General features: G+C 39.4%; 2 protein-coding genes across 3 annotated transcripts; both read left to right on the top strand.

The window, feature by feature from the left end:
* The first annotated feature begins 344 nt into the window (after positions 1 to 344).
* Positions 345 to 9,240, top strand: crppa (CDP-L-ribitol pyrophosphorylase A). 2 transcript variants are annotated; one of them, XM_030782490.1, is made up of 11 exons: positions 345 to 494; positions 661 to 884; positions 2,204 to 2,480; positions 3,887 to 4,036; positions 4,504 to 4,608; positions 4,994 to 5,039; positions 6,099 to 6,187; positions 7,450 to 7,527; positions 7,739 to 7,831; positions 8,246 to 8,377; positions 9,050 to 9,240. In XM_030782490.1, exons 2-11 carry the CDS (start codon positions 673 to 675, stop codon positions 9,152 to 9,154), a joined length of 1,287 nt encoding a protein of 428 aa, XP_030638350.1. In that variant the 5' UTR covers positions 345 to 494; positions 661 to 672; the 3' UTR covers positions 9,155 to 9,240. The 2 variants fall into 2 exon arrangements, with proteins under 2 accessions (XP_030638350.1, XP_030638351.1); XM_030782491.1 differs by having other exon boundaries at positions 658 to 884.
* Positions 9,241 to 9,949: 709 nt separating this feature from the next.
* meox2a (mesenchyme homeobox 2a) lies at positions 9,950 to 22,692 on the top strand. The gene is made up of 4 exons (XM_030783011.1): positions 9,950 to 10,115; positions 12,669 to 13,232; positions 18,077 to 18,252; positions 22,459 to 22,692. The coding sequence occupies exons 1-4, from the start codon at positions 9,950 to 9,952 to the stop codon at positions 22,690 to 22,692; spliced, it is 1,140 nt and encodes a 379-aa protein (XP_030638871.1).
* The last annotated feature ends 581 nt before the right edge of the window (positions 22,693 to 23,273 follow it).

Genomic DNA, 23,273 nt, shown 5'->3' with positions numbered 1-23,273 from the left:
TAATTTTTTTTATGTTTGTTTTTACCAGATGAAATAAAAACATGAGCATTTACAGATGTTCGATTTTCACTGTAAACCACTTTTGGTACTCTTAAAGAGCGCAGAGAAAAATATTTATGAAATGACGTGTCTGAGAGTAGCCATTAGCATTAGCAGGACTCTCCCACGGCTAAGTAGAGAAAAGATCTTACAGAGGTACAGGGGCGGATGAGAAGACCTCGGCACATGTATCTTGGTTTCATCCGGGAGCCCCGCCCGCCCCGCTACGTCATTTGATAGAGCCGGCCAGGTGCAAAATAGGGTCTTGTGTATGTTTTTAGCTTAGCGCTTGTATCAGGGAGACAAACGAAATGAACAAATCGTAACAAAACGGTGATTTAAGTAAGGATTCGTTTAAAAAGGACGAATTTGAAACATTCGCTGACGACACACCAATACAATGCAAAAGATGTGGTGATAGTTTACGATGCTTCAACCACTGCAGTCCTGAACAGGTTTGTAGAGCGCTGCGTTAGCACTGAAAGCAGTAGAGCTGGAAAGAGTAAACTTTTGGTTAGGTACGGAATTAGACTGAAAAGATAAAGATGACTCACATTCGCAGGAATTCATGGCGCACTTCGTAACCCACCGCATACGGCTTGTCTGTTCTGATCACAGCAGGACAGCATATTTATGCCCGACAGGCCACTGTATCCAGGGTATCGTGTAACACCTGAGACCGAACTGAGAGAACAAATGCAGGACCGTTGCACTGTTGATTTCCCGGTAGCTGTGGTGCTACCCGCTGGAGGGTCCGGAGAGAGAACGGGACTCACCACACCTAAACAGTTTGTTACGGTGCTTAACAGACCATTGATAAGCTACACAATTCAAGCATTCGAAAGGTATGGTTCGGCTTCTGTCATTACGACACCAGTAACTCATGAATTCTGATGATGATGCAAAGCGAATATCCGCTATACAGTCTAAAGATGCCTTTTCACAGTTTGGCAGTGGTCTTATTCTGCTTGCAATAGGTCCAAGAGTAGTATTTTGTAAATGTTAATTTATTCTTTTAGGTCATTGTGTCTGACTCATTAGTAGGAAGACTAACTTGGGGCAGTACTTTTTTTTATCGCCTGTAGACTGTGTTTTTTGGTGTCGCTGTAATCCATTCAACTTGCTCTTCGGTGTTAACAATGCCAGCATGGGTGTTTTGCTCATACGAAAAAATCATGACAAAATAAGAACATACAAAAAGTGTCTTACTTCTACATGTTTGCACGTCATGGTACGCAGAGAGTACGAAGCAGTCCCACAACATGGTGTTAATTGTCTTTATTATTGGTTTAGTCACTGAGATAAACCATCTGTAAGGAGAAAACACTACATTCCTTTTGTAGTGTCGATAAAGCTTTAGAGCACAACCAAAACACCATTTTCAGCGCATCAGTAACGGAGTCCATGATATCCGTCATAGTTGCTCTGCGGACAGATGGGATGCTTAGAGTTGCTACGATAAGCCATTTGAATTAGCTCTCTTCTCACGAACAGCTTTGGATGCAGGCATCGATGGAATGAATGAATGAGTGAATGATTTTGTAGGACCCTGGATAAGCAGCCAGTATGAACACATTTTACCTATGAAGATGTACCATAGAGTTTTTAAATTTCTTCCGTGAGTCTGGACTATGGCTGCACATGTTCAGATCAGTTATACAAAAGTTGAAAAAGTGGACAATGCATTTTTGCCAATGATTTTTTTTATTTAGCCACTGGAGCGGGTAACCAGAACATTATCTATGTTTATTGACAATATCTCCAGCTATACTGTCACAAAAAGTTTTTCTTCAGGCTTTCGGGTGTATCCTTTCATTCATTAACACTGATGAAAATTTGTGTTTTGAAATGATATTTTTCAAAATTCATTTGTCTCACGTAAAAACATGATTGTGATGACACCCTGAGGAACACTCACTCTGTAAGGAGTAAACCTACCACAGGACTGTTTCCTTACACAGTGTGGATAAACAATTAGTGCCCTGAATAAATAAAAAAGTCGGAAAAAATCCTTTCTCAAGCATTTTTCTCATACTGCTTTAGATACGGATACTTTTTAATAAAAAATTTTGTCCAAAAAGAATTATTAATTAAAAAAGAATCAATGATATTGTGAAATTCTTTTGAGTTGAAGCACTAAATGGTGTTTTCTTTTTCCTAACAGAGTATCATGGATCAAAGCCATAGTGGTTGTAGTTGCCAAGGAAACCCAGGATTTGATGCAGAGCATTGTTCATAAATTCCATCATGTGAAAGTGAAAGTGGTGCAGGGTGGTAGCACACGGCACAGGTCTATTTATAACGGACTGCAAGCCCTCAGTGAGCAGACAGACGGTTCAGCCTTCACCAAACCCAAGGTGGTTATCATCCACGATGCAGTGCGACCTTTTGTGGAAGAGGACCTTCTTCTCAAGGTCACCATGGCTGCCAAAGACCAAGGGGTTGGTACATTGCAGTTAGTTTCACTGTATTCATTTCAACCAGTGGAACAGCTAATTGGAGGAGGCACTTAAAAACAGTTTCATCTCAGTTGTGGTAGCATTTCTGATTACACAATATCAGATTGTTTCATCATTTAAAACTTATTAGAGAAATATACTTTTATACTAGAGATATCACATGAGATATTGCATGCCTACAAATGCAAACAGTGATGTGAAGCTGTTCGGCCTCTTTAGACCTGTAGCTTCTCTCTGATTGGTTGGTCAGAGAGTCATTCAACAGTGAAAGTCTTTGTTTATACATAGACACAACTGCTATTGCCATATAGTAGCAACTACTATGTTTGTAAATGATCAGCCACTCCAGTTTTATCAAAGCAGTACTAACTTTTTATGATGTCAGGATCAGGAAAGAAATGGCAAAAGTTTAGGAAGAACACACCTGGTGAAGAATAAGTGTGTCTATCTGCGTTTATGTCTCAGAGTGCATGTTACCTGCTGCCCACACACTGGGCAACATGCTCTTGGGGATATGAACTTCTGGTTAAACCAATTAGGAAAAAACTGAACTGTATGAAGTGGCACCATTGTTTGCTTCTCCTTGCTTTGTGTAATTTCTTTAGTCCCTGTGTTCTGATTACCTTCCCAGTTTTGATTCTGAAGTAGCCAGGATAGCCAGCTGGAGTGGAGTAAGACTGGGCGTATTGTATTTGCCTTTTAGTAGTTGTTACGAGCCCGACTTTTTTTTTTTTTTCAAAGCAGGACGTTTTAAGATAAAAAGCCCACTCAGTTCCGTAGGGGGGAAATTTTTACAAGCTTAATGATAAATGACATCAAAAATAACGGAGCGTGGCGGAACAACAACAAAAAACAGAAAACAAAGGAAGGACCTCAATCTGTCTTCCTGGGGTGTAAAGCAACTTGCCTTGGGCCCAGGAAAAGAAAAGGTGTGAGTCTTCCAGTCTGCTCTCTGACTGCACTAACTGAACCTAAACTAAATAATCATTAGCCAACACCAAAAGTCAAGCCCGTTTACAGATGAAGAAATCAAGTGTTTACAAACTAAGATCGACTTAACTAACACAAAACTTAAACGTAAGAGGTTCCCAGCATGTCTGCCTGAGGGAAGCGGAGAACGAGAGAGAGAGACATCTTTAAGCGGGATGGCTTAAATAGGAGAAGCCTTGCTCGCAAACTAATCACTGCATTAGGCTCCACCTACAGGAAAACAGACAGACAAGGAAGAGACAGGGACAGCAGCAATTTGTTAGGTGCTCCACAACATCGTAACAGTAGTTAATAGTGTCAGGAATAGGCCTACATCTAAAGAAGTAAAAGAAAAAAGATGCAATTGTTCTGAAGTAATCTGATTGAGACTTACGGACTAGAGTCCACTCTCCTCTCAGGCCTCTGGTGTTATACGTCCTCTCGTCTCTACGGTGATCGCCACGACTACAGAGGGTTACCTGGACCACTCGTTAGAGCGGGCCAAGTACAGAGCCAGTGAGATGCCACAGGGTTTTCTCTATGACGTCATCTGCCAGGCCTACCAGAGGGTAAGGGTCCTGCTACCATGAGGCTCTCAGGACAGCTCTAACTTGTGGTGTGGTGTAGATGAGCCAGTGGAGGGCGGTGCCATGAATAAACCTTAGTGTTTTCAAAAGATGCCCTTACTCCTGGACCTTAGGATGGAGTTAACACATGTTTCGACAGGATGAAAGACTCATACTATGAAAAACTGCACATCTTTTAAAAATATGTAAATACAAATTCTCCTAATTGTAGTCTCAGCGTTTGTGGATATCATACCCCTCTTTTCATAGTCAAAATACAACTGACATTATCTCTGACTCTGTCTGTGACTCTCTGTGAGAACTTCAGGAAACTACTGAAGAGTAGCCATTGTATTAATGAAACTGGTAGCTCTCCAAGTAACAGCGTTTTATAAATAAGCATATTTTATATTATATTTATATGTAATGTGTTCAAAAAGGTTAATATTTGTTCTGTTTTGTGTTTGCAGTGCAGTGAGTTTGATTTTGAGTTTGGTACCGAGTGTCTTCACCTGGCGCTACACTACTGTAACACTAATGCTAAACTCATTGAAGGACTGCCTACACAGTTTAAAGTAAGAGACAAGGATCCTGTTTACATTAGATTACATAAATACATACTTCTGCTTCAAATATTGTGTCTCAGCATGGTCAAAGTTGACTTGTGTCATTGAAACACCAACCACAGATCTGTTTGTGTGTGTGGCAAGGTTGGCCGTATGGCTATGGTGTGACAGTGTAAATGGCCATGTAGCAGTAGACTTTCCCAGTATACAGCAGTGTAGTATGTACAGCTGTAACTGCATCCAACCTCCTGTTGCTGTATTTTCCCAGGGTGCATTGTCTTTTAGATAGCTACGCAGTAATGAAGCACATAAGCTTATATATGTGTATGTATACAGAGAAAGACATGCTCAATTTTGTGTCTTTAATTTTGTACAATTGTCTGTTGGTGTTTAGGTGACCTATAAACGAGATTTGGCTGCTGTTGAATCCATTTTTAAAGGTATGCGTCATTGTTTTGGTGGAATATCTCTGTTTGTGTATGTGTGTTTGTGTGTGTGTGTGTGTTTAAGGCATTAATACACTCTATGCTGTGTGATACTGTGATGTTGATGCAGTTTAATACAGTCATTAGATATGAGATGAATTTCAGTGCTCTAGTCGGTACTGGCTGTCTCAGGAATGCACTGCCTCCTGTGTTTTACTGTCATTATTAAATACACTAATGCGCAAATCAGAGAAGGGATAGATTTATGTAATTACATAACACAGCTTTTCCCAAGAAAAAAAGGTCCAGTTAAGTTCTTTTTAAAAAGTTCTCTTAATAACAGATCTGTGCATTAATATGGGAAGTGGTTTGTTTTTGACCTCCATTTTTATTTAGAATAAGGCTCAGTGTGTCAACAGCAGGAATGTGAATCGACCAGTCAAGACAATGAACTCGATCTATTTAAAAAAAATTTCACTTTCGCTCACAGGTTGTATGTTTGCAGTAATAGAGTTGTTGTATAAGTCTACATGTGAAAACCACTCATTTTTAAACTGAGAGCAGTCTCTCAATGAAAAGTAATCCTATTTGCTAATGTATTCTGTTTCATGTACAAATATACCATTCAAGATTGCTCAGCTAGGCTTGGTCTATGTTATTCCGTGGCATTGTTATTCCATGGGATCGTTATTCCGTGGCATTGTTGAAAGTATGACTCTGATTGGTTACTGAACTGATGGCCACTGCTGCACAAACATAAATAATAAATAATCTTGAACAATGAAAAAAACATGTTCTGTATAGTTCTGTATACAGCATATCTTCTGAAAGAGGAGGAGAAAGAGGCAGAGTGGAACAATAAAAATGTCCACTCTGTCTCTTATGTAATCATTTGATTGTCATTTCTGTGAAGCAAGTATTGAAATGGAAAAGCAACAGTTTGCTGTAAAAAGTTTGCCGATAAAATCTGAAAAACCAACTGAGACGTGTATGTAATATGTATGTTACTGTGAGATTTGTGTGCTGTTCATTTACCTGCAGTGTTGATGCTCTTCACTCTCTCTGTCTTTTCAGAGACTCTCTCTCAGTCAGTGTGCATTATCACAGGCGGTTCTGCTGAGCTGGCTGGCAAATACCAGAAACACCTCTCTGCCCATAATGTGGTATGTTGGTAAATATGATTGTAATGCAGCTGTAGGGTTATGGAAGGCCATTGTGACTGAAACTGAACTGAAACAGTGCTCTTGCTCAGAGAATCAGAAGCACTATGTTTTACATTGTCTTAATATCAAGACATTATATGGTGAATAAATGATGATGAACTGTTTTTGAATACTGAGTAACCATTCAGAGCATGCAGGTACATAGGTTTTAAATATGTATTCGAGAGGTTCAACATTTCAGACGTACTTGTTTTTAACTGTGTGGTAGTGGCTGAAATGTGGTTCAGTGTGTAAATGTTATCATTAAGGATATTACTTAACATGAAGTGTATTCCTTCATTTTAGATACGACTGTTCAACTATGATTTTAACATTTCTAATCTGTATTTGAATATGCAAATATTTCTGGTCAAGAGGGATGACTGGTTCTGGTCAGATTATGAAAATTCACAAGTTTTGAAGTTGTGAAATCATGAGCAGCTCGTCAGTGAAACGTAATCCTGTTTTCTAATGTCTTTTGTCTCATGTACAAATATGTTAGCCAAGATTGCTGAGCTCCTTGGTTTACATTATTCCTTGACATTTTTGAAAACATGATTTTGAGCTGATCGCCACTTTTGCATAATTAAACATATCACAATGCATGAAATAGAAGCCAGACAGTTTGGTTTCATCATGTTCTTGTTGGCAATATAGCCACGCGTAGTGCTAAATATATGTTTGCTATATGACTAGATAAAAACAAGTGATTCCTTCAGGTAAGTCCATGGAAAGAAGACAAAGACTAGCTAGGAATAACCCAGAGAGGCTGGAAACTTGTTTTTGTTTTGTGGTCTCTTGTATTGTTTGGTTGCTTTTGGTTTGGACTGTTGTGGTTATCAATATGTTCACTAAATTAGTGAAAAGTGTTTCCTGTAATTAAGTAATATTTTCAGTTTTTGTTATCTCATCACCCAAAGCTGTTCAAACTATTTGGGTACTAGCTAAAGATCGCGGATGATTTTTCTGATCCATTTTGTGCAAAATGTAAAGAATGGAGGACACAGAGAGAAGTTACGGAGAATAATTTTGGTTGATTTGTTCTCACATAAGAACATCGTGTACCAAATAGAGTATGTGATTGAGTAATTAACAAAGACATGGTCAATGCATTTACCTGGAATAAACAGATGCACACCTGTAATTTTACAAAGCTTTTCTTTAACGGTCATGTTAAAGTACGTTTGTCAGTTTAATATTTTCTGTTTTTGGGTTTCTTTCAGGCAGTGGATATTAAACCAAACACCAAAGGAAGCAACACGGTGTCCCTTTCAAAGACGTGGAACTTCATCCAAGTGTCTGTATGTGTTTATTGCACAAGTTTGGCAAAATTAATCATAATGAGTGACCAAATTTTCATCTTATGTATGAGTCCATATTCGCAAACAGAAACCATGAGTACTGGTTACATGTTTTTTTCCCCCCATTCCTTTAGCGCTGGCACATTGACTTTTTGTGAGTGGTTTGTGGGCTCAGACTTCCGGGCTCTGACCTGCTCTGTCTGTTCCACAGGTGAACACTTCTAGCCTGTGTGAGATACTGGACCTGGTCCAGGCCTGTGAAGAGTCCAGTCATTCTCTTTTATATCCAGTCGTCATTGTGTGGGTTCGTATCTGTGGAGGGATTTTTATTGATAATTACTGTACAATTAGTGTTGTCTCTATTTTAAGGCACCTTTCATGGAATGCATGTTTAGACAGTCACAGAGTTGTTAATACAAGAGTTATTATGTAAAATAGCTGTAGCAGTCAACAATTCAAGTCAAGCAGACAGGTCTAATGACCCTGTGCTGTAATTAACCAATAGTTGTGGTCTATGTGTTGCTAGACATACATTAGACTCTCTGAACAAACGTGCAGAAACTCAAATGCATTTTTACACTTTACTCATAGCACCTTGAATAAACCAACTGATTCAACAACAACATGTGGGTTTTTCTAGAAATGTCTCCATGTTCTGGAGGACAGAAAGCCATGTATTTTTATGGGTTTTTTTTGGGATCCCATCTGTTTTTGACAGGTTCTTTTGAAGGGAAATGAGCGGACATGTCCTAGCCAAAAAACAGATGAGTCAGTCACCGTCAAGGACCTGGCGGCTGAGCTCCTACAGAGAAATGTTTTACTTTACGGTGTCTCTCTGGACTGCACTGTGGTACGCTTCCCACTCTCTACTGTTTGCTTCTTACCCTCTGAGTTCAAACAGCCTAGGTAGCTGAGCCATCAAATGGAACATGTCTTAGGAAGTCTTTTACGCAGGTGGATTAGGCAAGAATGAATTGTGTCATTCATATAGGTTTTTGTTCTGTCTCTGTTTTACTTGGGTCCAGGCTCAAACACATGGCTTCTGTTGTTGCAAAACTGTTCTGCTGTTGACAAACATTCACACTACAAATAGTTAAAATATGTTTGCTGATTAAAAAAAAAGAATCACAATGATTTGTACACTTGATTGTGGTCCCAGTTTTGTATTTGGAAGAGATCACCTAGAATATCCAAACACTGCATTTTACTAACACGAAACATTTTAACTGTTAGACAGTTTCTGTGTCTTTTTCTGATAAGTATTATTCTAAAAGCTAGATGATCGGTTGTTTGTTTTTTGTACATGTCTGTTTTTCACTGAGGTTTTGCTATGAATCAAAAGAAATTATTAACTTGATTGCATCACACAGGAAACAGGAAATCATACTTTAATATCTGTAAACTTAGTCCAAATGTATTGTCTCTCTCTCTCCCTCTCTCTCTCTTTCTCTCTTTCTCTCTGTCTCTCACTCACTCTCTCCCTCTTGTGTATGTTTGTGTCTGTGTGTGCGTGTGTTTTCAGGTCCCTGAGCAGTTAGAGAGATCTATGGAGAGACTATGTCAAATCACTCTGTGTCTTATCAAAGACAGGAACCCAGCTCTTACTGGACAGTTACTAGAAGTCTGAGAGGGAAACACGATCATACACTCACACACACACTCTCATGGTATTAATGTACCTTTTGAAAAATAAAGTTTACACACTCATTTTGATCCTTTGGTCTCAATGTCTTATCATTATGAGTGCACACCATTGCAGTCCCATGCTGATCATACTGATACATACGCATACAGAGAGATAAAGAGAGAGATGACCACTTATGAATATACAGTTAAGCCCAAAATTATCCATACCCATGCCAAATTTTGATTAATTGTGATTTTTTTTATTTGACCAGTAGGTTTCATCTGGCTGGAAATGACACAAACAAGTGACACCAGATGGTAAGACGTTGTGTCAGAGATGTTAATGATAAATTTGAACTATTTCTGTTTTTTTTTTACAGTTTTTACTAAAAATGTCGTGTCAAATTATTCATACTCCTTGAAATTGCCGCAGATTTTTGAGAAATTGCAAGCTTCTGTACCAATTATAATGGTCCTGGTCATTTTTACCATGTTCTAGAGCATTCTAATCAACTACAAATTGAGAACAGCTGATGCAGTAGTTCTCTAGTCAGTTACTAGTCAATTCTAGTACACTAGGAGAGTCATGGCTAAAACCAAAGAGCTTAGTGAGGACCTGTGGTTGCACATTGTGGCTGCTCACAGGATGGGGAAAGACTATAAAGCCATATCCAAGTGTTTCAAGTGCCAGTGGCCCCAGTGCAAAGCATAATCTATAAGTACAAGGAGTTCCACACTGTGAAAAATCTCAAAGCATGGTGGTAGGAAGCCAAAAGTGACCCCTGCGCTGGCAAGAATGGCAATGCGAGAGGCCAAGAAGAATCCAAGGATCACCACCGAGGCCATTCTGCTGAATCTGAGCAATTCTGGTACCAACATCTCAAGGCAGACACTCCAGCGAACACTGCACAACACTGGTCTCCTGGACGCTGACCAAGGAGGACTCCACTTCTCTAAGACAGGCACACAAAAGCTCGCCTAGCCTTTCCAAAAGCTTACCTGGACAGAGAAGAAAGCTTTTGGTCATCCAACCACAGAACTGATGACCAAAAGCTTTCCTCTTTGTCCAGTCTTGGAGTGTGGTCCTCCTTGGTCTGCATGCATGGAGACCAGCTTTGTGCAGCGATCCTTGGATTCTTTGGAGAGAGAAAGAGAGAGATAATCACTGATACATATACATACAGAGAGCAGGAGATGATCACTCTGATACACGCACACACACACAGACATTTTTTCTGAGTAATTGTATCGGTATACTGCTAAGATATCTGACATTTTAAACAGGTTCCTGCTTAGAGGGCTTCTAATGGAGCAGAATGTTTTCCCAGGTCTGAGTTCACATTTTATTGTCAAGCAGAGGGTTTTAAATGTTGTTAAAGAAATACAATTTTAGCTCCCAATATTTCATACTTAATACTTTCCACTGAAATACCTGAATATCATTACATGAGGGTTACATCGATTGTGGATTCTCCAAAGAGTGAACTGTGTTAGACGTACCAACACTGAGTTTGAATATTGACTGGCTGGTCCTGTAAATAGACAGTTACACTCCCTCTAGTGGCCAGAGGGTTAACTGTATTACGTAGGATATACTGACATCTAGTGGTGAAAAGTGATAATGTAATAGCCTGTTGTGTCTGCTGTAGTAACGGAATGGATGATGACCTGTGGGCAGAATTTTCCTATTACATCTGGAAAAAAAATCAGAATGTCTTATGAATGCGATGTGAAGATAACATGTGCCATTTGAGACTTTGTTTTCTTTACTCTTGATGTGAATACCCACACGTCTGTGGACAGTGTGTGAAATACAAATATTTTAACAAAACATTTTCTAAATGATGTTGTCTTGTCCTGTTCTATGACACTACAGAAAGCAGAAGTTGTTGTGTTAGACTGTAATGCACATGGAAAATGTCCGAATTAATTTTTTTCTGCTTTTCAGTTGTGTTCTGGTTTACAGGCCAATAAAAGATGTTACAGGATTCCCATTTATAAAAAAAGGCCAAACTGCGGATGAAAATCAACTTTAACACACATGCTATGTGTTGTGTACAGACAGTATTTTTGGCATTGTTAATCTGAACGACACCACAACGAAATTGTTAACAGACTGATTATGGAAAAGGTCACACAACAGCACTAATTACGAGACTGTTTTGATATTAGTTGCTAAACTTGTCAAAGACTAATCTGTGTTGCATGAAACTTGTAAGGCAAAGAAATTAACACCAATAAAAATACAGCGCAAGAAACATCGATCCCATTTTTCTGTGGCTGATTTAAGCTCTCACATATTTGTTTTGAGATAAATATTCTGCCTGCCAAATGTGGATATGAATGAGTGAATTCAACAAGACATTTCAGTGAATGACCACACCAGCATTTTCATTGTGCAGTAATAATTGTACCACTTGTTTATTACAATTAGTGTTTATTTGTACTTGGTGGTGGATTGGTGTGAGACGTGTGTTGCAGATTGTGGACTCTGCTGCATCTTTGTTGAAGTGGAAAGTTTGTGTAAAGTACATGGTAGTATATCATGGTAAATTACAGAAAATCATCAGAAAATTTAAGTGTTCAAAAACATTGAGTTCTATGACAAATTAAGTTATGACAGATTGCTGATTTATTACCTTTATGGGAACATGACACAACACACTGTCTTCACCGACAGTAATTCAGTTATAGACACAGGAGAGTGAAAAACAACTTCAGCATGTTTTAATTCATGTATTTGCATTTATTTGTCCATTCACTACTGACCGAATTTTTGCTTGGCCACTGTAATGCTTGCTCACTGTAGACTTTAGCTGTAGTGTGTATTCTTTTACAAAATCCTTTTTACAGACAGATCAAAAGCAAAATGTTGTTTTTTTCTTTTTTTTCCTTTTTTTTGCGATGGTACTGGGAGGCTCCATTAACGCTATGAGTCCTGCATAATCTAAAAGTATCCCAATGGGGGTTTCCCTTGGGTTCTTCCAGAAAACAGAGGGAAGTGGAGGTTCTGGAGGTCAGACAGTGCAAGTCCAATCTGAATCGGACTCTTTCTTTTTACAGAGACACAGTCATTTTAATGGGGCAGATTTATTGTACTGCTGAAGTTTTAGAGGCCTATCATGTGTATGCGGCTGGGAGATGACGAGGTTTCTGTGAGAACCAGCCCAGCTCTCAGGTTTCAGCCTATTTATAACAACCTCTCTTGTCTACAAGCTCCCACCACCCCGAGACCCAGTACCGCTCCCTGCCGCTGGAAACACACATCCTACTGTCTTCCACGTCCTGATCTCAGGACTCTGCTCTTCATCACGTCCACTCCACCAGCACACCTTGGATTACTGCTAAGGATCCTTTTCTGTTCTCCACACACACATTCACACATGCATGCACACACTCACAAACAAACACACATGTTTACTTTGATTTCTCCTCATTGTCAAGGCGTTTTTTGAAGAGAACAACTGGAGCTTTTGTCATATTTCTTGAGCATTTTCTTTTTGTGCTCACTGAAGATTCCTTTTTGTCATTGTATGGTTCGGTGCATCCTCCACAAGCTGGACTGGCCCCGCAGGCCGTGCCCGTGATGGATCGTGGGTTATTCAGCTGCTTACACAGCACCCTGCTGCCGCCCCAAGCCCTGCACACCGCTCTCACTCTGCACGGCTGTTCCGATCACTTGTCTGCCCCTGACCAGCGCACCTGCCCCTCCTCCTCCAGCCTCGGCCCCGGTTACCTGAGTAATGAGGGGCTCTTCGGCAGACCTGAGTATCAAGACGGACCTCCAGTTCCACCACAACAGGTCCCCAGACCACAGCAACCAGTAGATTGGCATACTTCCACTGGGATTCACCGTGCTTCAGCAGCCGCTGCCAGTTTCAGGCAGCGTGTGCCCGGCACTGAGACAGGATCCCTGGACTTTTCGGATCCTGAGGGCCCAAATCTCCGTTCCGGCACCCTGGACCATAGTGGAGGGGCTTCAGAACGGACTTTGTGTGTGTCCAGCGACTTTGGGAAACAAACAGTGCCTCCATTGGCAGCAGATACGAGAAACGGCAAGCGCAGAACTGAGAGTTCAGGTAAGAGAATGAAGATGCTTTGGCTTCAATGAATCAAGCGACACTATGTTAACTGCAATATGCAAAACAGATTTGCTGCTACTGCAGAGATGTGGGAAAGTACCTGGAGAGCAGTTTATTCTCACGTGTTCCAGTGTTTTATTGCAAGCACCTTTCAGTACTTCAGATACAGACTTAAACAACAATTATATGCCTTGAGATTTTGTGAACTTTTTTATAGCTGTAATGTTTGAAATATGGAGGGAAATTTTATATTAGACTTTTAGGAGTCGGCTGCCGTCATGAAGAGGGGTAATTTTTCTGCTCAGAGTCCTGAATAAAAAGGCTGTGTGGGCACTCATCTATTTGCATGTTATATACTGAACATCTCTACACGCATCTAGGGAAACTTAGCTTACTATAATACACTATCATACAAGCTACATAACATAACATAAAATCACATGATATAATTGTATAATTGCTTGAACAATGCCTTTGGGTGAATGAAGAGGGAAAAATACATTTTTATAACAGCTTCTGATCGTATGTATTTTATTGTTAAAATGTAGCCGTGAAAATGTTTAAAACATGTTGTAATTTTAAAGCATCTGAGGTGTGTTACACCTGGTCCACTCTCAGTTTTTATATTATAATATCATAGGATTTCAGTTACCACTGCACCAACCATGTCTTTACTTTAAAACACTAAAAACACTTTAACTCTTCTACTATATCCTCCACTTCACTCTTACTAGTGGAAATGGTTTGTTCTTTTGCTGTTATTCTCCATCAAGAGACTGGATAATAAAATACCAGATAATCAACATATTTTATATTTTAAACAATTTGAAAAATTACTTTTATAATTTTAATGTAATTAATTTTCAATAGTTAAAACTATTTTATGGAAAAAATCTGTTCTGTGCTAAGTAAGACACATTAAATGAACTATGAATGTTATATCCAGAAATGCAGAAATCCAGAAATGGCTTTCAGATGGTTTTCAAAACCTTTAAAAACAACATTTTTAATTTCTTGTGAGTTGAGATCCAGTGTAGATACTGATAGAAGGGTCTCTTCCAACACAAACTATATTTTATAGCAGTCAATTGGTCCAACAGCAAAAGCCACCACGGAAGATATTGAGAGCAATGGTAACACACAAAGCCCAATCCATATTCTTTGTCAGAACTTAATCGAGTCAACCTGGAATTTCCGTGTCTTTAAATACAAAGCAAATTTTGCTATTTGTAGGCTGTCCAGTTACTGTTTTTGTTTGCCGCTATGAGAGACAAGAATGAAAGACTGAATTCAAAGCAAATAATTTTACTTTGACTAAGTACCAAATCATACAAAGTGGACACAAATATATTTCCCATACACAAGGAAATGAGGAAATGTACACAAGGAAAGTGAGGAAATAAAAATGACAGAGAAACAATTTTCTGGTCCATGTATGTTTGAAAGAAAGATAGCTAAGAAAGACTGGTGAGTGAAATTATCCCATACAAGCTTTCCACAAGAAAGACAAAACAAAACGGAAAGTATGGAAACATGCCAACTTTGAGGCATTTTTATTTTGTAGTTGTTTTCGTTGATTCAGAAAATATTTTCTGTCTCTGTCTTAAGGGTAAATAAGAGATGCAAACAAACACAAAATTAATTTCTCTTGTTTTGTTCAGAGCACCTCTGTGAAGAGCAATGACATCTGTGTCGATTTTTGTCTTCATTCGTCTGAAAAAACAGAATTCACTCGCTAATGAAAGGAACTAAATCAAATAGCACAAACTGTGTCATCCTGAAAATACAGCGTCCTGTAAACGTAGTTGAAGAGGGGCAGTAAATCCACAAATTCAATCACAATGCTAATTTCCAAGTTAAGACACAACCAACCAACCAACCAAACAAACCAAATACATTTTCATGGTTTGTCTAAACAGGACTGACCTTTAATAAATTCTTCTGGAGCTAGCAGTTGTTGCCTCAAGGATGCAGCTATTCAAACTGTACTAAAAAAAAGTGAAAAATTGCCATGAATATGACTAGAGCAGGAGTTGTTCTTTCTGAAGACTCAAGATGATATCATATAACTGAGGACCTTTGGAGAAATGTTGACATTTTGGACAATATAAGAGGCATAGTAATGTTTTTCTCCATGGTGATTTCACCATTTCCACATCTACAACACCACACAATAAATTACTTATCATTAGCTAAAACTTCCACCTCTACAACACCACACAATAAATTACTTATCATTAGCTAAAACTTCCACCTCTACAACACCACACAATAAATTACTTATCATTAGCTAAAACTTCCACGTCTACAGCACCACACAATAAATTACTTACCATTCGCTAAAACTTCCACCTCTACAACACCACACAATAAATTACTTATCATTAGCTGAAACTTGAAGTAGTAAGAGCCTCGGCCATAGCCTCTTAAACATGTTGCAGTTACAATAAGATTTGCACAGACAACCAAATTTTGAACCTCCTCTCCAACTGTCAGAATACATTTGACCTTGTTTGTGTTATGGATGGTGAGTCCTGACACCCAGACACAGTCTGGCTCTCCCACTCAGTGACTGTGTGAGGATCCATTTTCAATGACTGCTGGTACTTGACCGACTGCTTTAGTTCTTTGGGGGAGGGATTTGGTGCATCTTACCCACAAGGCAAAGACAGAAATAAAAGTAAATAAATATATAAATGTGTACAAATGCTTACAATCACATGCTTAACACTGTCCTCTGAGTATCTGCGTTTCACTTTAAATTTATTTCTGATGCAGGCATCTTTAGTTCTCTCTGATAGAAGACAGAAAATCCTCTCAAAAAACAGACTGACTGCATTACACGGAGAAAATACAGTAGATCACTGCTTCTGTGCTGTATTTCTGAATACCAGCAGTTTTTTTTTTAGTGGATGGCTTTTATAAGGTACTAGTATAACTAATATATGCATATAAGCACTTACTACACATTACTATAAGTGTATAACTGATATGAGCTGATATGGTGAGAGGCGTGAGCTATCTGAGTTTTATATTTGGCACTCCACAAGTGCTGTAGCTGAACGCCTTTTCTGTTTTCTTCGGGAACATTCTGAGATCAATTTGAAAGGTGTAGCCAGGGATAACTCCTGTATTTAAACTTAGGTTGAGTTCTGTGGTTGAACAATCACATTAACTGGCTTTATCATTTGGTTTCAGCAGCAAATGCATCAGCTGTCTCAGTCTGAGCTTTGCTCTTTTTCCCTATAATTTCTCTCTTCTTCTTCTTCTTTCTCTTTTTTTTCTTCTTCTTCTTCTTCTTCTTCTTCTTCTCTCCCTTCCTCTCTCTCTCTCTCTCTGTCTCTCTCTCTCTGCTTGTCTCTTTTTGGGGAGGGATGAAAGGTAAAACAGAGACCTAATTGCAGTGGGGAGTCAGCTGCATCGTAAAGCCAGAGAAACATGTTTTGAGTCAAATTCAAAGCTGCTAGGAGGCAGCTGGTTGTGTTTTCCTTTGTCTTTACACAATAGCTGTCATTACCCCATAGTAAATGCACTCTGTGATTTGTTCCAGAGGTCCTGAGACAGTAAAGAAAAGCAGTGACTGCTTAAAATTACAGATCATACACAAGTGAAAGGCCAGTGTTTAAGCCCACACAGTGACATAACTATAAAATAAAAAAATGCTTCTATCTATATAAGAGCTTTGAGATTTCTCAGTCTTTTTCAAATATATAATATATAATTTTGTATTAATGTGAAGGGTTTGTAAAATGTATCACTTGTCTTGTGTCTCTCTTTAAAAAACAAAAACAAACAAACAAAAAAGAAAAAAAAAACCTGGTCTTTTCAGTCAAAGTTTCTCTGTATTGTTCCCAGAGGCTGAGATGGGGGCCAGAATAGGTGAAAATAGGTTTTGTTTACAGACAGTTTGGCGTTTTCCAGATGGATTGACACATATGAAAACAGGTCCACAGTTGAGGCAGAGTATGTTATCTTTCATGTCTTTCATATCTTTCAAAAAAAAACCCCAAAACAACAAAAAAACGCCCTACTGCAAAGTCTAGTTTATATATAAAAGGTTTTGGTAGACTGATTGCCACAGTGAAATAACATAACCCATAAAGAAATATCAATGTTTCTGGAATCGTCAAAGTTCCAGAAACCTAAACATTCCGACTTCAGTTGCTAATGCAATTTGCGACTGAAAAAGGTGATCTGGTAAATTATCCTAAAAAAATGACACCAGTTTAAACATTTAACTAATCCTGATTTTGTTTCATGTGCGTATATCACGTTTGACCAGGTAATATGGAGAGAGAGAGAGAGAGAGAGAGAGAGAGAGAGAGGGAGAGAGAGGGAGAGCGAGAGAGAGAGAGAGAGAGAGAGAGGAAGAGAAAAGAGAGATCACTCAATTAAAATTGTTGCGTGCTGGCAGTCTGGGCTTATAAAATTCTGTGCTAGAAATAAACTGGTGAAACATGCCTTTCAGTGCTGTTTTTGTGCCATAATAAAACTACAAGTGTGGCAGGTTCCATTTGCAGCAAATTAAACTTAAAGCCCACTTTTGAAAACTGTAAAATATAAAGCCAACCTGTTGTGAGAAGTCAGCGACTAGCAGAACAAACATGGAATTCCTCTGTGGGAGTCTTTTGATGTTTACAGTGAATAGGTCTGTCAGAAGCACAAAATTTCATTCATTTTCTTCTGTCTTTTACATGTGTTAAATAAAGTTAAATCATATAACTGTCATAGATAAAACAGCATCTAGAAAAAATGTACATATGGAGATGCAATTCAATGTGATGATGGTGATCTGTTTTTTTGTTTGTTTGTTTTGTTTTGTTTTGTTTTGTTTTTGGCAGAGTCCCACAATATAAATCAAATCAAACCAGATGTGAACAGCAAACCCAGAAAGGAGAGGACTGCTTTCACCAGAGAGCAGATTCGGGAGCTGGAGGTGGAGTTTGCCCATCATAATTATTTAACCAGGCTAAGGCGTTATGAAATCGCTGTGAACCTGGACCTCACGGAAAGGCAGGTATGACAGGTTTCTGTGAGCTCACACTCCTGCCATTGTGACTCTGAGAGTACTGTTTTATCATCCCTCATCATACCTAACCACACCTCCCTGCCTCTGCTGCAGCTCTGCACGTATTTACCCAGTCAGAGTCAGGACAAGGTTAGGAAGGGCTGTTTAGCACGCCACATCCTACTTCCTCTCTCTTCTTAAAAGGCCGTTTTCGCTTTGGAAAAGTTGCTGAAAGTAATGTGGTTTACTGAACTCCTCTCCTTGGGCGAAAGGAAAAACAATGAATTGTAACTGTTTCATTTTCAGGAAAAATACGGCATTTCTTCTGCAAAACCAGATCACAGCATTCAGTGACATGCTACATTTCTTTCATGTCCTTTTTCATAGATGGACAAATGGCTACATGCAATAAAGCACGCGCCATGATAGAAGTGTTTTTCTTACTCTAATTCAGCAATGTTTTGGTTATGGACTTGTTCCCTTGTGCAAATAGCTTTAGCATGCGATGGGTGTGAAATGCAGTTCCTCTCTGGAAACACCCACGTTTACTTGTCAGTGTTTTATTAGTACACCTCTGAATTATATGATGGATTAATTGTTATGAAATATCATGTATACTATGAAATAATAAGAGGTATGCAATTGAAAGTGACACAAATATGTTCTCTTGTCTAGAGCTACACCTGGCTGAATATGTTATGAATATGTTTGCTAATGCTTCAGCTGAGATCCCGTCCTTTCTGCAGGCCTATGCTTGCCTTTGGGTGTTTAGATCTCTAATCATGTGAAATACTGAGAGAGAAAAAAACAGAGCTTGTTCTGCAGGGAGCAATTTGTTCTTTGACCTGACAAATCTGAATGACAAATTTATTGTGTGCTGTGCTTTGAGAATATTTCAGTTTTAACATATGTATATACATTTGAAAGGTTGGCTCAAGGTTTAATTGTGTTAGATACATGTCAGATAGTTTAATACAGTTTCCAAACTTACAAATTTATTTATATAATGTATATAATTGAGTGTGCTGATAAGTTTACTGAAATGCTAGCACCACTGAACACTCGTATCATTATACTTTCATTTCACAGCGTTGCACTTAGACTAAGTACAGATACCCATGAACACAGTAGAAGTGCCATAAGCATATTAAAAAAATAGTCTTTTGACACATTTCCTCTGAAGCCAAACATTGATGAACAGAATTCCCAGGCTTCTTCCCATTAGCATGATGCTCACATTCCCTGGAATGAAACCCAGGGGACAGTGGTCTTCACCTCATCCACCAGCTAAGCAACAGTTGAGTCATCTCCCTGGGTGGACGTGAATACCGGTCGTTCTACTGAGTAAGGGAAAGAGGGAAGAGCTTGACATGGCAGAACAGATGTGCATGGTGTTTCAGCATGTTACTGCTGATAGGGGAATACTGACTGACGATGAAACTCAGGCAACCCCAGTGCCCCCACTCTACACATACACACACACACACACACAGACACACAGACACACATGAACGCGTGCGCCCATCCACAAAAATACAAGCTTCTTGGGAAAGCTTACTGTGAGTGAATGCTTGTGGGAAACAACCCCTCTAAAGCAGAAAGATAATTAGATTGAGTATAGGCAAGTGTATTACAGTGTTAGAATATTTGGTTATATGGCAACGTTGTTTCTATCAAATATATTTTCAATCAAATCCCTGTTTGAAAATGCATTTGGTCAATGGTTTAGATCTGATATCATTTTAGAATAAACTACAGTTTGTCGGCTTGATAAGACCTACAAGATTGTAAATTGACACCAGTTTGTTAAAGTTGGTACACACACTTTGACGAGGATGACAAACAGGATAATGTGCAGAGCTTGGTTATGTTTATGGAGAGCTCTGAAGTCCTCTCCTGCTGACTATGACATAACATCCAGCCTGCTCTTCTTATCAGGTCATTTCCAGGATGAGCACATCTTAGAGCAAAGGAATTACAGGAGGACCACAGCTACAGGGGTAAAGGACAAATGGCCAAAGGTAGAACGGGTCACGTAGAGGACAGACACAGGACAGTCAGACTGCTGGACTGCACGGCAGCCAGTGCAGTTTATGCTCCATGGTGTGTTATGACACACTATGCTTATGCAGTCAGAGATGCTTATTGTTACAGATGCTTTACCTTTGCTCTTAGATAATAGGTTGTATTACATTCTTCCACATACACAGAAGTAAATTTCCTCTTCCAGATTACTGTAGGCGTTAACTATTTAGAAAACTTTCCCAGTTTGGTCAGACACCATAAAGACATAATACCCAATCCACCTGGATTCCAAATGCAGGAAAAGCATTGAACAGGTAGTATTCTTGCAGTTCATTGTTTCAGACTGTTTACAGTCAAGGAATGATTAAGGATGAATGGATGTGAATGAGGAAACACTGCTTGCACAGGGAGGCTTTGCATGGAGTCTGAGGACTGGTGCTGTTTTGTCTGATGCCTTGAGATCCGGTACCATGAGAACTGATACAGTTTGGTCTTTTGTGCATTTTGTCTGCTGCTGTGCGCTCCAGTGCTGTTCTCCCTCAGACTGTGAGGTCTAATGCCATAACATCTGATGCCCCAGTGAATGCAAGATAAAGATGTTTCGTCTGACATTTTCGTTTGAGGAGTAATACTGCAAAGCTCAGGATGTGAGTGGTAATGGAATAGGCCTGGTAACTGGATGGTTGTGGGGTCAAAACCCACACATGACCGACCACATGCCGCTGACGTTCCCCTGAGCGAAGCACTGAAACCCAAGCTTGTTCTGGAAGTGTACGGTCTAGGTATTGTAATAGTAGCAATACTTCTTAAGTCACTCTGGGTAAGAGAGACAGCTAAACCAACAAAACTGTAATTTATTCAGACAAGTGGAAGCATTTGGCTCTGAGACATGGTTTCAGAGGAGCTTTGAAAACTGGTGCTGAGTTCTGAGTATGTCCTAAAAAAAAAGCACAGCATACAGAGGGTGGCACGACAGGGTGGGCTTTTTAAGAGCCTGCTAGCTTGCATTGAATCCACTGGTATCCTACAAATTTCACCTAAACTGGACTTCACATACAGGTTTTTTTAATGCCCAGTCAAATATAAGAGCTACAGAAGAAGCGTATAGATTAAAAGTCGTTGAAATATGATTCGGAATAGAAGACACAGAGCACATTCTCCAAAATCTATCACAATCTAATTCCACATTCAGGACTTACCACTTATTTCCCCTTTCTGTTTGTGTTTAGTGGAAAAGCAGGACAACTTTCCGCAGTGTTGTCTTCTGAGATATTCCATGTGATGTCCCATCATAAACAGTTCCAGTTTGGCTGTCATCTGAGCAGGGAAATCAAACATTGGCAGTCAGCTGTAAGTGTACAGTCTGCAGTCTGATGTGAACTGAAGACTGTATCCTAATGACTACATGATCACTTACACATGTTGGGAGGGTCTTTCTTTCTCCTGATATCTAAAAATAAAGAAAGGTCGGGATGAAGCAGAGCAGCTTAAATGGGACAAAATTTGGCCCCAATGAAATGAATAAAAGCAAGAGCTGATTACTGCTCCACGAGGGAACTCACCTCGTGTTCATGCATTTCATTAAGGACAATGTTATGTCAGAGGAGATGAAGTAGATGTTGGACATGTGGCATTTCATACTTGCTAGGCTATGCTCATTTGAAACTTGGCCTGGTGGTGGCAGTGGAAAGTACAGTCATAAAGGGACTGTTGCCATACTCAGAATCCACTGATGAACATATTCTCCATATTTCGTGACAGCTGGAGGAAGTGCTGAAGAGATATTGTCATTTGACATTTGGGGGTGGTAAAGAAGAGATGGTCAAATAAGCCAATTTCCAATTTCCTTTTTGTGTGTATGTTTTATTTTTTTCAAAGTGGCAGAATAACATGATGATTAACATCAATGGTCTGAATTAGAAAACTGTCTCAGTGTTCAGTCAGATCTGTTCAGTTGGATAATGTTGGGAATAACTGTCCAGTCATACATTGGTGTGTTTCCCTGAAGGATGATTTAGTCTTGTGTGACCAGAACATCCTATTTAAAAAATGAAGGTCTTGGCAAGTTGAACACTTGTGACATGTCATCTTGTGGAAAACTACTCTTGTTAACACCTGATTTTCGACAATTAACATGCTCCTCTTTAGAGAAAGACCCTGACTCAGCTTTTTGGTTCTTCCTGTGTCCAGGTGAAGGTGTGGTTTCAAAACAGACGAATGAAATGGAAGCGAGTGAAAGGAGGGCATCATGGAGCAGTGGTGAGGGAGACAGAAATGATGAGCGTGGAAAAAGGTTCACTGCTGCCATCAGAGTTTGCTGGAACCACAGAGCATCACCATACTGTAGACTCACCAGCTAATGAGGACAGTCATAACAGTGACCAGAACACTGAGCATGCTCAGTTAGAATGGCAAGGAGACTAAGTTGGAATTGCTCTCAAGATGCTGGTTGTGGGTGTCACTTTTGACCTTGCAGGTTTATCTATTGGAAATGTGAACTGAGTGATATTGGCTTATTTGGGCTGACTTGGCTCACCCTCATGGCAAGCATCTAACACTAACAATAAAACAACACCAAACATCAAAAAGATCCATGTGGGAACGAGAAATTCTGAAACAGAAACTCCATCACGATCACATAAGGAGTGCAGAATTCACTACAGAACAAGGAGATACCGACAAAACAAGCAGGATAAATAAGGCCTGTGCAAACAAACAAACAAAAAAACTTTACAATCTTCCACTCCAGTGTGAAACAGAGGTTGTATAGTTCAAAAAATTTCAGACATTTACTAAGAACTACTTCAGAAGAATCCTGGACTAGTGGATAGTCAAAGTTAGAAACAAACACATCACGACAGGATCCTACAGAATGAAAAATCTTAAAATGCTTTCATCATATGAAGGTATTTGAATTTCTAAATCCAAGAAGGGTTAAGTCAAGGGCAACTGAAGACGTTTCAACTCTCATCGAAGAGGCTTCTTCAGTTCTGACTCACTGGTGG

The sequence above is a fragment of the Chanos chanos genome, chromosome 8 (genome assembly GCF_902362185.1).
Source record: "Chanos chanos chromosome 8, fChaCha1.1, whole genome shotgun sequence".
NCBI classification, from domain to species: Eukaryota; Metazoa; Chordata; class Actinopteri; order Gonorynchiformes; family Chanidae; genus Chanos; species Chanos chanos.
Note: the sequence above shows the minus strand (reverse complement) of the source record. Positions and strands in the feature narration are given on the sequence as shown.

Coding starts and splice junctions, on each gene's coding strand:
- crppa (XM_030782490.1), top strand. CDS start 673: ATGCCCGACAGGCCACTGTATCCAGGGTATCGTGTAACACCTGAGACC. Junction 6,188..7,449: donor ACCTCTCTGCCCATAATGTG/GTATGTTGGTAA, acceptor GGTTTCTTTCAG/GCAGTGGATATTAAACCAAA. Junction 8,378..9,049: donor TCTCTCTGGACTGCACTGTG/GTACGCTTCCCA, acceptor GTGTGTTTTCAG/GTCCCTGAGCAGTTAGAGAG.
- meox2a (XM_030783011.1), top strand. CDS start 9,950: ATGGCAATGCGAGAGGCCAAGAAGAATCCAAGGATCACCACCGAGGCC. Junction 10,116..12,668: donor ACTCCACTTCTCTAAGACAG/GCACACAAAAGC, acceptor TGCTCACTGAAG/ATTCCTTTTTGTCATTGTAT. Junction 13,233..18,076: donor GCGCAGAACTGAGAGTTCAG/GTAAGAGAATGA, acceptor TGTTTTTGGCAG/AGTCCCACAATATAAATCAA.